Raw genomic sequence first — 16,495 nt, 5'->3', positions numbered from 1 at the left:
TTTCCCACCGCCTTCCAGGAGTTGTCCTAGGACAACTCCTGGGCATGAGGGAGCGCTCCCTCATGCCCATAGGAGGAACTTTTTAGTTCTGTCCTCAAACTTCACTCCCAGCTTTGAAAGGATGAAAATTTTCTTTAAAACCTCTAATTTCTTTGGTATATCAAGGAAAAACTAAAATAATCGCGGAAAAAACTTGAAGGACGCCGTAGTCGTGCGAGCTTTGTTGGTTTGTGAGGTTAGGAAAAATTTCGGTGAGAAGTTTCGGTTAGGTTTGAAAAGATTTTCAGCATTCAGCACATTCAAATCATCTATCTCACTCTCGCACACGCAACATATATTGCCATCTCGTTTTTGCGATGGTTTGTTTACTTTTTTTGTAGCATTTTTGACATTTTTACCTTTTATAAAAAAATATTGTCTTTGCTTCTGTTTGGTATTCTCCCTAAAAATCCTTTTCTTTCTTTATTGTTTCACCTTTATCTTACTCCTGAAGTATTAGACTACGAAGAGTGCATGAAATATCATTTGAAAATACCCAAAAATATCTGATTTTGAAGATTTTTCTCCGAGAGAAAGGGGTAAGATTTGTCATTGTTTTGAATCCTTCACAAAAATTGGGTTTTTTAATGAAAATTTAAGAAAATTCCTCTTAAATCTTACTTGAGGACCTTCCCTGAGTTCCCAAGAATCTAATTTTTATGTTCTATTGAAAATATAAATTCTAATTTTCCCTGAAAATCTTTCTTACAGAATGCCTGGTGCTGTTCCTCCTGCTGATCTCACAAAATCAAAAGTAGGATCCAGAAAGGCTCTAGAAGCTCAGACGGAATCTTTAACGTTCTAGCATTAAATTCCACTTCAAAGGACACAATGGCAGCAAATGGATCAATCCTGATGCTAAATGATGATTGTCTTCTACATCTCTTTTCCTTCTTTACCCTCAAAGAACTTCTTGTGATCGACAGAGTCTGTGAGAGATTCAATAATGTGGCACAGAGAATTTACAGAACATACCAAGTGATGGATTTTGATCAAATCTTTCGTAAGGACTCTATTCGATTAACTAAGGAGGATGTAGTTGAGATATCTCGTCGTATTGGACCACATATTCACACATTTAGAGCCTCACGTGTGTGTTTTGCTAAATCTATCCTAGATGTTTGTGAATTTCCCTTTGAGGCAATTGAGTTTTGTAGTGATAAAAAATTGCAAAATATTTACTTTTGTGGCTTCATATTTATAAGCATTTCGAAGGAACAAATGAAGATCCTTTCGCGGGCTTTCAGTTCCCTGAAAACAGCCCATTTGCAAAATTGCACAGTCACAGATAACTTTGAGAGTTGCTTTGTGGATTCCAGTCAACTTGAGGTGTTGAATCTCATTGAAAGCAATCCATTCACAGGGCAACATCTAGCGAAATTGACAACCATCACGGAGCTTAATTTATGCTACAGTGAACCCATAAATCCTCAATTTTTCATAAAATTTTGTCAAAGAAATCCCCAAGTGCGGAAACTCACCATAAGAGGATGCAATACTCTCAATGAAAACTGCTTAAGAGCCATAGTGAGTAATTTTAGGAAACTAGAAGAACTCTCAATTTGCAATAGCCTTTCAGTTTGTCTTCTGGATTATGCCATTTTGGCGGATATTGTGAGTTTAAAGGTTTTGCAAATAAACTATGAACTCTTCGAGAATTCGTTTACGGTGCAAATGCTCGTCATGAAAATTGCTCAACACGAGACATTGGAACATCTCGAACTTTTGCGCTGCAATTCAGATGAAGCAGTATTGAATGATCTTGTGGGAAATTTCAAGAAGCTAAAGGTGCTAAAGTTGTGCCACAGTTGGCATTGTAGGGACTCCACATTGGCGAGTATCTCGTGCACAGACACACTTGAGGAGCTCCACATTACTCACTGTAGGAGCATCACACCCTCTGCCTTGAAGGTACTCATTACTAAATGCAAATCTCTGCGTTTAATCGATCTATCGCACTGCTATCGTTTTGATTTTAACTTCCTCGTCAGTATTGAACCACATCTATGGAATAGGCAACAAGTTCTGGAACTTGTGGTTAATTGTACAAATATTTCAATTGATTTGAAGGATTCAAGTAAAAATGATCTCAAAGAGTTCTTAGTGAACAATGAGGGAAGAATAAAATTAACAACAACTGTAAATGATAAAACATGGACTGAGATGGATAGATACATTGTTGAAGAGAATGAAGATGACGAAAATGACTGATTAATGACTAACTAAATAATTAATCTGTGTGTTTTTTTAATTGATCTTTAAGTATTTTGTAATATTTTTTATTCAGTAAACAATAAGAACGAATAAAAAAATTCTTGAAGATTGCGTTTTCTTTTTTAGCTCCCAGCACGGTCCAGATTTTGATGAACCAGAATTTTGAATTTCCTTTCTAGGGCTGAGAAAAGTTGAAAAACATCAAAACTGTCTGAACACGTCACATTTTTCCACTTTTCTCAGCCCCCCAGAATGGAAATTCAAAATTCCGCTACATCAAAATCTGCACTGGTATTTCCTCTTTCATTTGCTTTTCACCCCATCAAAATCCATTCAGTAGATCCTGAGAAAAACCTTCCTTTGTGTTTTAGGATAATTCTGTGAAAAAGTCGGAAAATCACAAGATGGCGACGCAACGGAAAGTGATTTTCTTATACTTCACTAATTAGGCTACAAATGTAACCAACCAAGTTTAAGAAAAACCCCAAGAAAAATGAAAACATTAAAAATATGTAAATTCCAACAATTTGTCCAAGAGAGTCCCTTTGACCGTAGCGTAAGGAAGGGTGTTTTGGTGCTTAAACACCCCGTAAAAGATCAAGCTATGTTTTTGTTTTTTCTTTAGTAGTGAAAGAAATTATTTTCATGCTTAAAATTATAAAGATTCTCTGAAAAGAATATTTTCCAACGTTAGAAAAATAATTTCAGATATTTTATTAACACTTGGAGGATCGCGGTTTCTAACCTCAAAAGTTTGACCTTAATTTTCTCTAAAAAGAAATTATTTTTCCAAGTTTTCTTTCGACGATCTTGAACATCTTGAAGTAATGAAAATTGTCAACAGATAAGAACTTATCACGAACTATTTAATAGATTTTAGTTTTCTAACGATTGAAAAAAAGTCGAATTGGCCGCTTTGGCCAGCAAAATCCTGCAGGGGTTAATCGTATTTTAAAAGATAATTACTTTTCCAGGGCTCATTAGTGATTTTTCCGGCGATTTTCTAAAAAAAAAGAATCCGTTCGTTTTTTAACGAATTTTATTACCACTTTAAAGTTAATTCTTAAAAAAAAGATTTTTGACAGAATTAAAGAAGCGTCAAGTGTTAGAAAAAGAAACGTCAAACATTTGAAAAACTGTCAAATGCTAAAAAATAAATTATGGAAATGTTAAGAGAGATAATGTTAAAAATTAAAAATTACCTTTAAAAGTCACCTATGCTAAACACTAATAAAAACGTTCCTTATCAATCGTTAGAATTGCTGTAAATTGTAAAAATCTGCTAATTTGTGAGCAATAGAACAAACCCTGTTAAATAAATTTCTGAAAGAAAACAACATTTTTTTTCCACTGAAATTATCCTTTATTTGATGACACAAATCGGCATAAAATCTCCGCTGGAGGAGTCCCTTTAAGTGAACACTCCCCCGCAGAATCCAACAACAGACTAATAAACGATAAATATATACACATCATTCTTTGTTTTAACTAATACTCTTTGCACCATCCTGCTCTCTCCTTACTTACACGTGGTTGGTGCACTTTTAATTGGAAAGAATCCAAAAAAAAAAAATTAAATTTATACAATGTTTAGTTCCCCCGAAAATTAAGGGCATGTAGCTTTGATATCTAATAAAATGTGGGGATTTGAGGAATGTGTGCGACAATCGCGCCTTTTCTCCTTAGAATATTGGGATGTAGTTGTCGATCTTTGCACGATGCTTCTGTGCCACACATTCGGCAATCCACACAATGTTGCGGCATTCCTGCTCCTTCAGCTTTAGATACGAGTAGAAGACGCCAAAGTGGAATTGTTGGATGAAAGCAAAAACATTCAATTTCACCTGAAAGGAAGGAAAAAAAATAATTTTAGAGGAGGAGAGTTGGATGCAATTTAGGGGAGAGCTTTACCTCATGTTCAAAGAATTTATCCTCGAGAGTTTTATCACCGGGATTGTTGCCGGATCCATCAAAGAGTGCAGCATACTCCGCGTAGTACTCAGCCACAGCCTTCACTTGTTCATAGTCATCGGCTCTTGCGAGTGCAGCCAAACCATCGGGATTCATCTTACCGCAGCGTGGGTAGAGCTTAGCCCGGTCGTCCTTGGACAATTCCGTGCCGAAGGAATTGATGGTGATGATGATGGCCCTGCGATCAGCCTCGAAGGCAAGAATCTCGCACATCACGTCAGCCGTGGTGCCGCCGATGTTCTTGCAAAAGTCATAGAATGCCTCCAGGTAGGCCTTGTAGAGGGTATTTCGGATGATCTCAATGTTCATCTCATCGAGATCCTGCTCGGAGATGCAATCCACGAAGAAGGGTGCCAATGGGGTGTCCACGAGGACGGCATTGTACAGCTCAGCCGGAGTGGCGGCCACATGGATGGCTTCCATTTGCTCAAAGCTCCCCAGTGGGTGACATTTGGGGATGAGCTCGGAGATGGGGCGCTGATGGAGGGTGCCCGTAATCAGGAGGATGATATTGTCAATCATGTAGCTGTACGTGATGAAGTCCAGGAAGGTGGAGAGTGGTTCCACGGCGTGATTCCTCATGTGCTGGAACTCAATCACCAGCTTCTCACGCAGTTTATCATCAATCACGGACACCGTGAGCGGAGATGGCTCATTGGCCAGGAATTGACCATAATCCGTTCCCTGGAGATGGAGCTTCAGATCTGTGTGGATGAAGGAAATGTCGAAAAAGTTTATTCAAAGGGGATTTTGGGGTCTTCCAAAGTCCAAAAAAATCTTCCGGAAGCTCCACTAATTTTCATTTTTCTCCCCTAATTTTGGCAATTTCTGAACTTTTTGGGCCAAATTCTTCTCATTCCCTCCAACTAGATCCCCATTCAAGACAATGAGACAAGGAAAATGTCAAGAAACTCGAAATTTTCCCCAAAATATGATAAGAACCTCAAGGACACTCCCCTCACGAGACTTCTCACCTGACCTCCCAATCAGCCAGAGAAATCTCCCTTCCTACCTTAAATTACTCATCTCAGAAGCTTCCTGGAAGTATCACAAAACATCCACAACCCCCAGAAGCACCTCCTGCAGAAAGAAGGGGTCAGGAAAAGTTGGAAAACTCACCCTCAAGTGTTTCGCATTGAACCAAATTTAGGTAGTCCGATTGCTTGAGGATACCACACTTGAAGCCACGGCACAAGCCCTCCAGGTAGCCACCGTCAATGTTGAAAATGAAGCCCGTCATCTTCTGGACACTTTTTTCACGCGGAATCACGAGAAATTGATCAATTTAGTGGCCACAAGGGAAAATTTTCCGTGGTCATATGATTCCAAGAGTTTGTCACCACCTACCACGGGGAGCGCTGATTCACAACCATCCAAAAAGATTTTTATCACAGCCACGGGCAGCGCTGAATGAAAGAAAGAAAATGGCGCCATCTAGTTTGTCAGATTTATATTTCAGGGAAAATTCTTTTTGGCTTGTTTTCCCGAAATTTGGAAAATAATCTCTATTTTAACTGTGCTTCTGTGCCTAGTAAAATGCAAAGACGTTAAATCGGGCTCAAACTCGAGAAGAGAACGAATTAGGTCCCTACCGTTCAAAAATAAATGTGCGCCAAAAATCTTTCGAGGCGGCCGGCCGGCCGGCTGATATACAATATTACGAAAGAACGGTAATAGACTGGCAAAAAATAGTTTAAAAATTTAGTGAAAGGGGTGGAAGATATACAACTTTAAAATAATAAGTTTGTAAAGTTTGCAAATTAATAATTTAGCTGTGATTCTTTCGAAGAAAAGAATAGCACAGCTTCTGTGTCCACTCTAAAACTCAAGGTTTTTTATATTTCTTTGACTGGCCATTTATTTCCAATTAAAAAAAGAATCACAGCTAAAAAACAGTAATTCTGCAGCTCTTGCAATGATGATCTTTGCAAGAAAAATATATTTTATGGAGATTCATCATCCTCTTCATCATTCCCTTCCTTCTTGTCCTATAAATTTAAAGATGGAAAGCGACTTGAACTCTGTGAATAAATTAAAACGACGATTTTTTCTAACTGTTAATAAAGTAAAAATGATAGGAGTTATTCAGAAATGCTTCACAAACCGGACCCTCACAAACCGAAGAATGTAGGCACCTATCTTAAAAAGTTATGATAAAATATTACTAATTTTAGTCTTTTTACCTGCTTTTGGGCCAGACTATCTAAAAGTTCCCCTATACTTGACCAACTGCGTCTGAAGTGATCCTAACTACGACAACTACGATGGACACCGAAACATCCTAGTCCACGTCCACGTGTTCTATTAAATTGCTCTTTTAACTGTAGATCACGCAGATTATGACAAGTAATTTTAATTTTTTCTTGATTTCTCTCCATAAATTCTTCCAGATTACTATTTGTTTGGTGTATCATGTCAAAGGAAATTTTTGTTTGATTAATCACAAATTCCAGGACATGTTGCCTATTCATTATATGAGGTTCGAGACTGATGAGAAAATCTAAATCAAAATTACGGCAACACGTTAAGTCAACAAAACGTAGTGATTTGCATTTCATGATGAATTCCTTCAAGCCAGAGGGTGTAATGTTCGTGCAAAAAGTAATGTGGAGCTCCTCAAGTGTGTCTGTGCATGAGATACTCGCTAAAGTGGTATCATTGCAATTCACCATGCTATTCAGCCCCACATTCAGCTTTAACACTTTCAGTTGTTTGAAATTTTCAAGGAATGTATTCAGAGCAACATCACTATCCAAGATTTTGTCATCTACTTTTTGACCAATAATTTCTTCAATTTTTTCCAAGTCAAAGAGTTGTTGGTAAGTCTTGTAAATCCTTTGGACCAAGCTCTTGAATCTCTCACAGACTCTTTCGATCATAAGTAGATCTTCAATGGCAATGTAGGATAGAAGATGTAGAAGACAATCATCGTTTAGCATCAGGATTGATCTATTTGCCGCCATATTGTAGCAATTAAAGAAGCTTCCTGTTGGTTAATAAAAATGAAAGAGTTTTAAAGAGTTTCTTTAGTTAAATTCTTTTCATTGTTAGTTTTTTTTCTAAAAAATTATTCAGGAAGTCCAGGAGTAGTGAAATCATTTAAATAAGTACATATCTCATTTTTCTGCTCTGGCACCGCTCTGTTATCGCATGGAGGCGGGCAGGTCGCCGGCCGTTCTCGGATTACTCACGACTCTCATTTTTCCCATTAGAAAATGGAGAAAATGAACATTTTGAACATAGCTATGGCATTCAATGCTTCGTTAATTCCTGATCCCAGAAAATATTCGATTTTCCCCGGAAAATTTAGCAGAAAACGCGAGAAAGGCGATAAAAATTATAAAAAGTTTAATAGACTAAATTTTGGCGCCGCGAATTCGCAAAAATCAAATAGTTGTGAGGTGGTTTCTGGGACACCTTGATGATGGTGCTCGCCGAGGTGCTCGCGCTTTAGCAACACGCTCGTAGCGCCACCACAGTGTGGCTGTCAAAATACCTGGTTTTGCGTGAAGAAAAAAAATTGGGATCAAGAAAAATGGAAATTACATCACAGACAAACGGTATAACGGCGACCACACGCAAAAAGGATGGCACAGACATCAAGGAGAATCTGTGGTGAGTAAAAATGACGCTGTGACTGGTCGGGGGAGGATGGTGCGTGGCAGAGAAATGCTGCAGCACTCCCGTGAGAACGCCTATTTTGGTCGGCCCCCATTGTCAAAGCATTTTCTTTCACACACATTCACTTCGAAGCACCTCGTCGTCACACAATATGCTAATTAAAATTAATACGCGATTCTCCCCCCATCCGCGGAGACTTTTGCATTTCACATTAATCACCCACTTTGGGTTTGTGCGCGATTTGATGACATCACGGTGTGGCCAATAAGCCTTGCGGAAGAGACAAGAAGAAGGTGCTTCCAAGATGCCCCAGATGTGCTGTATTGGAGGTAAAATGTCAGCTCACCCCCATCCTGTGTGCGGTTGCTGAGCTGGAGTGTCATGAGGGGGTGCAAATTGTCGGAGTGGGGGTGGATAAACAGGTGGTGGAATCTCTCCGCGCACAGTGCTTGATGACTCATCGGATGCCTTTTTTTCTTGAACGGAAATTCCCCATTTCTCACACAAAGCATACGTTTCTTCCTCTTCCGGCAGGTCTGAAATTTTGGGCGAAGTACAAAAGCAGGGCAGTACAAAGCTGCCATCAAATAAGTCGGTGCTCGTCGTTGGGGACAATGCATCCGGGAAGACGAGCCTCATTGCTAAATTGCAGGGTGTCGAGGACCCCAAGAAGGGATCAGGCCTTGAGTATGCCTACATAGATGTTCGCGATGAGTACAGAGACGGTGAGTTTTCTATTTTTCTTTTTTAAACAATTTAATTTATGTCAATTGAAGGGATTTCTTTGTTTTTTTTATCCGGAAAATTATCAATTTTCCAACAAGATTCAAATAAGATTTAAATTCTTATTTGTCTTTTGAAAATTTCTTATAAGAATTTCGACTTTCCCTCAGAAGTTATTTTCTCATTTTGCACAGAAACCAAGGGGCGTTTATCTGTAGAATATTTTGACTAATTTTGGCGAAGAATCCGAAGATTAACGAGTAATCACAATATTTTCGAAAATCTGAATATTCTCATTTCAGCTGGAATTTAGTACTTAATTTAGGCTTAAATTTAATACATATTCGCCTTAAATTTAGTACTTTTTCGGTTTAAAATTAATTCTTATTGAATTTAGAACTTTTTCGGTTAGAATTTACTTTATTTTTGGGGAGAATTTAGTAGGGGAGAGCGGGGCTAATAAAGTCACTTAAGGGTTTAGAAAAAGCCTAAAATATCATATTTCCTAGCTAGATAGAACAAAATGATCTGAGAAAGAGTTGTAGGGCAGTAAATTTCCTAAAGAAATGAGCTAAACATTTCGCTTTATTCATTTGGGAAATATGATATTTTGAGCTTTTTCTAAACCCTTAAGTGACTTTTTTAACCCCGCTCTCCCCTATGTTTTCGATTTAAATTTAGTACTTTAAATTAATAAATTTACTTCTTAAGATTGAATTTTAAAAAGTACCTACTAAATTACAGCCGAAGCAATTGTAAATTCAAGTCGAAAATGTATAAACTTCAATAATTAAAAGTACTTAATTTTATTCAAAAACATAGTAAATTCTAGCTGAAAAAGTATACTGAATACAATGGGAAGAGGTACTAAATTTAAGCCTATAAAGTACTAAATTGAATTTTTACTTCTTTAACACTTGGAGGACCCAACATTTGGCACAACGCGGAGGATCAAATTGGTAATAACTACCAGCCGATAAAATATGCTCAATAATTAATTATTAATCAGTTTATTGAACAAGGATCGAAAGTTTCACTAATTCTTGATCTCCTTCAAGCATTCCTGCATCTAATTACTAAATATTTAATTGAGAAAATCGTCACTGAAAAAAAAATTGCGTCGAATCGATGCAAAATTGCCAATTCAAACGACTTTTTTAGCTACAATTTTGCATAATTTATTATTGCGCCTAAATCATCACAAACTTTGGTTCTTAAAGAAACTTTTTAGTCACTTCCGGCAATAAAATTAATCCATATTAAGGATTTTCACCGAGAAAAAGTAAACAAGAGTACTTTATTTGGGGAAATATGGGGAAACATAACCTCAAAACAATGGCTAAAATGTATGGGATTTTGACTGGTAGTTATTACCAATTTGATCCTCCGCGTTGGATTCTGACTTTGACCTCAATTATCTTCCAAAGAAAAGACTTTTCTCGAGATTTTCTTTCTGCTATCTTAAAGTAATTAAAATTCCCTACACATTGATGCTAAATTCATCGAGATAAGTCCAATAGATTTTATTCTGTGACGATTTTTAGGTTCCAATTGGTAGCAAGTACCAGTAAAGTCCTCCAAGTGTTAAGATTGAATTTTAAAAAGTACTAAATTCCCGCCGAAGCAATTGTAAATTCAACTTAATTTTATTCAAAAACATAGTAAATTCTAGCTGAAAAAGTATACTGAATACAATAGGAAAAGGTACTTTTAAGCCTATAAAGTACTAAATTGAATTTTTACTTCTTTAACTAGAATTTAGTACTTTCCGATTTAAGATTAGAAAAAAAGAGGGGCCTAATTCAGCGACCAAGAAACCCTTGAAATCTTTGAATTTTGTACTGTTTCAAGATTTCAAGCGAATTTCAAGGGTTTCTTGGTCGCTGAATAAGGCCCATTCGTCCTGAATATTCTGATTTCTTTGGTGAATTATCCGAATATATTTTTTTTTATTCAGATAAACACCCCTTGACAGAAACAATTTCTTGGCAAAATTACAACGACAGCATAGAGAGAAATAAAGAGAAAAATACGAATCTTGTATTAAATTTCATTGCATCCTCTCTTCCTTCTTTTAAAAGTCTTTGGGGGTTGAAAGAAAAATCGATTCAGAACGAATCCAACAAAGAGAGAGATGAGAGTGCGAGAGAAATAATAAAAATCTCATGGATTCTTAATTTTTTTCCATTAGATTTAACACGACTGGGAGTTTGGGTACTGGATGGTGATCCAGGGCATACAAATCTCCTGAAATTCGCCCTGAATGAGCAGAGCTATGCACACACGTTGGTCATTTTGGCTGTTTCAATGAATACCCCGTGGTCGTGGCTCGATCAGTTGCAGCATTGGTTGAAGATTTTGGCTGAGCATGTGGATAAGTTGAAGCTGGAGACGGAGGAACGGCAGGCGGCACGACAGAAGCTCGTTACGGCATGGCAGACGTACTGTGAGGCGGGTGATGATCTCGATCCGGGATCACCCATGAAAAGGAGCACCAGACTGTCGTCGGCAGACGATGAATTGGATGCGTTACCACTGCCCGAAGGGGCGCTCACTACAAATCTAGGATTGGACATTGTAGTTGTTGTAACCAAGGTTTGTCTCCTTGAGAAATTTTTTCTTTTTTTGAAGAGAATTTAATTTTGATTTTTTCTTGTTCATTTCCAGACTGACTACATGACCACACTTGAGAAGGAATTTGATTATCGAGATGAGCACTTTGACTTTATGCAGCAGTGGATAAGGAGATTTTGTCTGGCACATGGTGCCTCCCTTTTCTACACAAGTGTTAAAGAAGACAAAAACTGTGATCTACTTTATAAATATTTAACGCATCGAATTTACGATCTGCCGTTCCGGACACCGGCTCTTGTCGTGGAGAAAGACGCTGTTCTCATGTAAGTTTCATTTTACCTCCACATTAAGATGAAATTTGTTGAATTTTTTTACAAAATAAATGTTTTTTTTTCTCTTCTGTAGTCCTGCTGGTTGGGATAACTTGAAAAAAATAAGTATCCTGTACGAGAATATGCAGACCTGCAAACCCGATGATTACTACACGGATGTCATTGTGCCTCCTCCACAGAGGAAGGTAAGAAATTTTCTTAAAAAAAATTAATCTTTGTTCCCCCTTTTGCCTTGACCTCAAAGCCCCTAATTGATGCATTTTGCAAATCGAGAAAAAAGTGTCTCAAGATTACAGAGAATTGCTCCATCGCACACACAAACACGCCGCGATAATTGCGTGAAATTGTGCATAATTTAGAGATCTCTCTCAACACTAATCTCTTGGCTAAATGATCTTTTTTATGAAGAAAAAAAAATCCATAAATCTCAATCATTTACTTCATAGAAAAATTGTGTTTTTGGGCGTTAAAGATGCAACACAAAAGCTTTGACCTCATCAGTGAAAGTTTATCAGCAAATAGGGTGTCGTAGTGATGACAAAAAGTGACCTAATTTCTCATTAAATGAGAAAGGTCACTAAATGAACTAAATTTACTAGCTCCATTAGAGCTCACATATCTTATCACAAAGTGTTGTGAGTAATTTTCAGGGAATTTGATTTATAAAATGAAGCATAATTTATTGAAAAAAATTTCGTGGCTCTTTATCAGTTTGAAAGAAACGAGGAAAAAGTGAAAAATGCCTATTATTTGCATTTGTGGAGACTTTTTTTTCAAGTCTTTCACTCAAATTATGATTAATATGCAAAAAAAAAAGCAAACTTGCTTAGTCAAATATTTGACTTTTAATCACACTTGAATGCTGAATTGATGGGTTTTTACAATATAAAATTCAAGAGATTAAGCAAAATTGAATATTTTTTGGAGATATTTAGAGAGTTTGAGTTGAGATAAAGCCTCAATAAATACTCAGACTAGCTTTGAGAATAGAGAACATGAAGAAATATATTTTACATGGACTGTCTTAAGTCTTAAGTCTTAATTCAGCTCATTCAGATCCTTTGAACCACTAGGCTTCAGTTTAGTCAATCGTTAACGATTATTAATTAATTATTAATAGTTTTGCTTAGTTTTCTTATGCAAATATTGAGTAATTTTTTAACCTTATGCGCGCTGAGGTTTAAACACTCACGCGCATTGCTATGGGGTACATGGCAGACCTCATATATCTTTATATCAAATTATTATGCAAATTCTTTCGGAGATGAGATTTTATTGATTTCTTGGACAACTCTAAGAAGATTTTCTGTTTATATCACAGCCCAAGGGGTGTTTTCAAGCGAATCATCTGAATATTTCCAATTATCTAAATATTTGATTTCACATGAACATCTTTAGCTAAAAACCGAACACAGTTTGCTAAACGTATTTAGAACTTTTTGGTTTGAATTTAATCTTTTTTTGGGTTTTTATTGTTTTTTTTTTTAAGTTTTGTTACTCAATCTGTGCAGTTTTGGAACTGAAAACCATACATTTATCTGCTTGAATTTAGTTTTTTTTTTGGTTGAATTTATTACTTTTCAGCTTGAAATTAGCACTATTCGGTTTGAATTTACTACTTTTCGGTTTGATTTAAATGTTTTTATGCTTAAATTTATCATTTTTAGGCTTATAGATTTAATATTTGAATTTCCTTGCTGAATCACCCTAAAATTGGTTTGTCCAATATTTACACGGATTTCTAACCTAAGATATTCACATAAATTCAGTACAATTTTGATTTTCTGTCTCATTCATCCCCATTGAATGTAAAATGTTAGGTTAGAAATCCGGATAAATATTGGACAATCTAATATTAGCGAATAATCAGAATATTTACGAAGATCCGAATAATTTTGTCCAGATTAACCCCCCTTGTCACAGCCAAAAATTACTTTAAAAATTGGATTTTAGTGATTTAAAGGTTATGTTTAAAATTTTCTGAAGTGGGACAGAACGATTTTTCTTAAATATTCATATTTTTAATATTCAAAATTTTTGTTTCTGCTTCCTAATCACAATTTAATTATTAAGATTGATCAGTTAATTATAACATATGGGTGATTTTATGGAAGAAAATGAGAAAATCGATAAGATTTAGAACTGAAAAAAAAAACGAAAAAGTTTGACCGTTACGTCAATTTTTGAATTCTCATTTCTTATATTTTTTTTAATAACTTTTTTTCTGGTGATCGGATTTAGCTGAAATTTTAACATAATCTTATCAAACAATCAAGGAATCTATTTCCAAAAGATCTATACTAATTCTATCAGAATTATTTGGATTTTATTACAAAATATAGCTCTGGGGTCAGACACTTTACTCCTAATGACATTGAGAGGGTTAACGAATTTTTTTGAGAAAGTTTTTGCTTAGAATTTTTAAAAACATTTTATTTGTTAATTTTTCATTCTGGATGTTTTATTTCAAAATTCTGGGAGTTCTCACCTGAAATTAACTTTCATTTAGCCACAATTTCCTATTTAACGTTAATCGACACTTTATTGTTTTTTAAATCAATTATTTGCTTTAAAAATTGAGATTAATCTGGTTAGCTTCACTGTTTAACACTACGCAGGGCTGAATTCACAATTTCTTTTAGAATTTGAATAAAAAGCTCAGCTTTTATAGCTTTTGTCGTTACATAGGGAGAACTGGGGCAAAAATTTGAATTTTTTAGAATTTTTAGAAGAAGTAATTTTCTGTATTTGAAGAAATTATTTCTTTTATAATTAGATTTTTGGCAATTAATTTTATTGAACAATTTATCATCTAACCTTGAATTTTCTCAATGAAAAAATAGATTTTCTAACAACTTTCTCAGAATTTCAAAGAAGGAAAAGATTTTTGAATACTATTTTGATCTTTTGTATTTAATTCTCCAGCTCCACTCTCTCCTATAGAAGAATTTTTCTATGAGTGTTTTACCAAAAAAAAAACATCTTTTCACGATAATCTTAATGAAAACAATCTCTTAAGAAAAAGACTCTGTAAGTGGACATTGCATCAGTCATCGGGAATTCCATATTTGAAAAAAAAAATTAGAGTTTTTCTTTTGAAGTGATAAAAGTAGTTTATGTTGCATTTTGTGTCTTTGTTTGAAGACGGCAACAAATCGAGAAGTTGAGGTGCATCCAGAGGATGAACAGACATTCTTGGCGCGTCAGCAGCAACTGCTGCTGCAGGGACAGGCCCCAACACGTGGAGAGTCCCCAATGAGGGGTCAACCGGGTGTTAAGGTGTCACCACGAACGCCAATTACGGGGAGTCAGGGATCACCTAATAAGAAGGTAGGAAGGATTTAATTTATTTAGCAAAAGGAGGTTTATTTGAATAAATTTTCTATGCGTAGATTGATGCCAAACTGACGCCAGGGACGCCTGGTGGGGAGGGAGTCTTGGCGAATTTCTTCAATTCATTGCTGAATAAAAAATCTGGATCTCCGGGTGGGCCTGCAACGGGTGGGGAAATGGGTACCACTCCACGGAGTCCAGATGTGAGTGGGGCTACAAGACAGCCACCAAATGGCATGGAAGAGGGTACAACTGGGGATAAGTTGAGTGTACGAACAGATGCAGCCGCGGAACTCGATCGATTGACGAGAAATATGAGATTGTGAGTGGGAAGAGGAGCACAATATCCAGCAAAAATTGCTGCTGATTAAAAGGAAAATATTCCTCTGACCACAAGAGTTGAAGGGAAGAGGAAGAAAACGTAATGAAGGGACATTCTGATATTCCAAAAAAAAAAAGAAAAGAAACAGAAGATAATGGAAGGATAAGTTGGAGGAGTTTCTTCTCAATTTCTCGGGTTTTTCTTTCATTTAATTTAAAAAAAAAAAACCTACTACTGCTGCCCTTTCTACGAAAGGCTCTGCGTGGTTCCTGCAGTTGCCGCTGTTTCTGTGCAATTTATTAATATTTTATTTTAATTAATTTCTGTAAAAGAACAAAATCGCGATGCCCAGTTAAAGATGAAATTATTCTAAAGCAAAAAAAAAGCCTTCCAAATGTTTATTTTGTGTCTGTATAGATTAGAGAGATTGTTGTTTTTTATTTTGTTTAAAGAGAGCCATTTTCCCCTCTTCCTCCGCGCCTCACCCCCTCCCCAAATTCCCACAGGGGAAAAGGAGATTCGGATGAAAGGGCAATGCGTGGGAGAAGACCGATTGAGTGTAGAGGAGAGAATTATGTGTATAAAGATAAAAAAGAAAAAAAAGAAAACTTAACTCGTTTAGATGAAGAATTAAAATGAAGAAAGAATCACAGCTAAAAAAAATGGGGATAATAAAAAGAAGAAAAATAAAATGATAAAGATTTAATTATAAAGTGCTGCTAAAAAGTATTTATTTTCGAGTAATTACATTACAATAATTATAAATATATTAATAATATTTTGAGAGCGAGAGCGAGAGAGCGTGTGGAGAGGAAATTTAACATGATTTTACAATTTAATGTTAGATGGAGAGATAAATTTAATTTATTTTTTACTATTTTTTATTTCTCAAAATAATCCTTTCTGTCCATACGAAAAAAAGTTTTTTTTTATAAGCTCTGTCTTGATAGCCATTCATGAGTCTCTGAATCATTTTTCATCATAATTTTTTTTGGCTAAAATGAAAATTTCTTAACTTTTGCACACAAAATCTTTGCACAAAAAAAAATTTGCATCATTTAGTAACTTTTCAAATAGAATATTTAATAAAAAGAAAAATTAACAATGCCGAGAAAGTCTTTTTCATTGCAAATTAATTTCTATTTTCATCTATTTTTTTCATTTTGTAAAAAGAAATTTTCGAAATATTGATACTCTTCCCTCAAGACAAGAATAATTAACATGAAAGAATACTTATTAATGAAAAACAAAAAAATATTTGTGCTTTGATTGGTGATTTCTTTGGTGGGAAAGTCACCGCAAAAAATTAATGTAAAAAAACTATAGCAAATTGAGAAAATAAAAGAGAACCACAACTCATTTGCAA

At 35.7% G+C, this 16,495-nt stretch overlaps 4 protein-coding genes across 5 annotated transcripts in view; 2 read left to right on the top strand and 2 right to left on the bottom strand.

Moving 5' to 3' along the window:
- LOC129788711 (mucin-5AC) overlaps positions 1-16,495 on the bottom strand; it is a 1,053,002-nt gene that overhangs the window by 954,921 nt on the left and 81,586 nt on the right. The window lies entirely within an intron of this gene.
- On the top strand, positions 377-2,359 carry LOC129788765 (uncharacterized). Of its 2 annotated transcripts, XM_055825097.1 has the most exons (3): positions 377-578; positions 751-793; positions 845-2,359. In XM_055825097.1, the coding sequence occupies exon 3, from the start codon at positions 871-873 to the stop codon at positions 2,248-2,250; it is 1,380 nt and encodes a 459-aa protein (XP_055681072.1). In that variant the 5' UTR covers positions 377-578; positions 751-793; positions 845-870; the 3' UTR covers positions 2,251-2,359. The 2 variants fall into 2 exon arrangements, with proteins under 2 accessions (XP_055681072.1, XP_055681073.1); XM_055825098.1 differs by having other exon boundaries at positions 381-578; positions 751-2,359.
- Positions 3,593-5,630, bottom strand: LOC129788762 (V-type proton ATPase subunit d). Its single transcript, XM_055825093.1, has 3 exons — positions 5,344-5,630; positions 4,165-4,928; positions 3,593-4,097 (listed from the first exon to the last, which is right to left on the bottom strand). Exons 1-3 carry the CDS (start codon positions 5,462-5,464, stop codon positions 3,936-3,938), a joined length of 1,047 nt encoding a protein of 348 aa, XP_055681068.1. The 5' UTR covers positions 5,465-5,630; the 3' UTR covers positions 3,593-3,935.
- LOC129788741 (cytoplasmic dynein 1 light intermediate chain 1) lies at positions 7,656-16,488 on the top strand. Its single transcript, XM_055825060.1, has 7 exons — positions 7,656-7,839; positions 8,380-8,570; positions 10,760-11,163; positions 11,236-11,465; positions 11,548-11,659; positions 14,619-14,804; positions 14,867-16,488. Exons 1-7 carry the CDS (start codon positions 7,760-7,762, stop codon positions 15,131-15,133), a joined length of 1,470 nt encoding a protein of 489 aa, XP_055681035.1. The 5' UTR covers positions 7,656-7,759; the 3' UTR covers positions 15,134-16,488.

Source organism: Lutzomyia longipalpis, chromosome 2, assembly GCF_024334085.1.
Source record: "Lutzomyia longipalpis isolate SR_M1_2022 chromosome 2, ASM2433408v1".
Taxonomy (NCBI): domain Eukaryota; kingdom Metazoa; phylum Arthropoda; class Insecta; order Diptera; family Psychodidae; genus Lutzomyia; species Lutzomyia longipalpis.
This window is presented reverse-complemented; position numbering and strand designations above follow the sequence as displayed.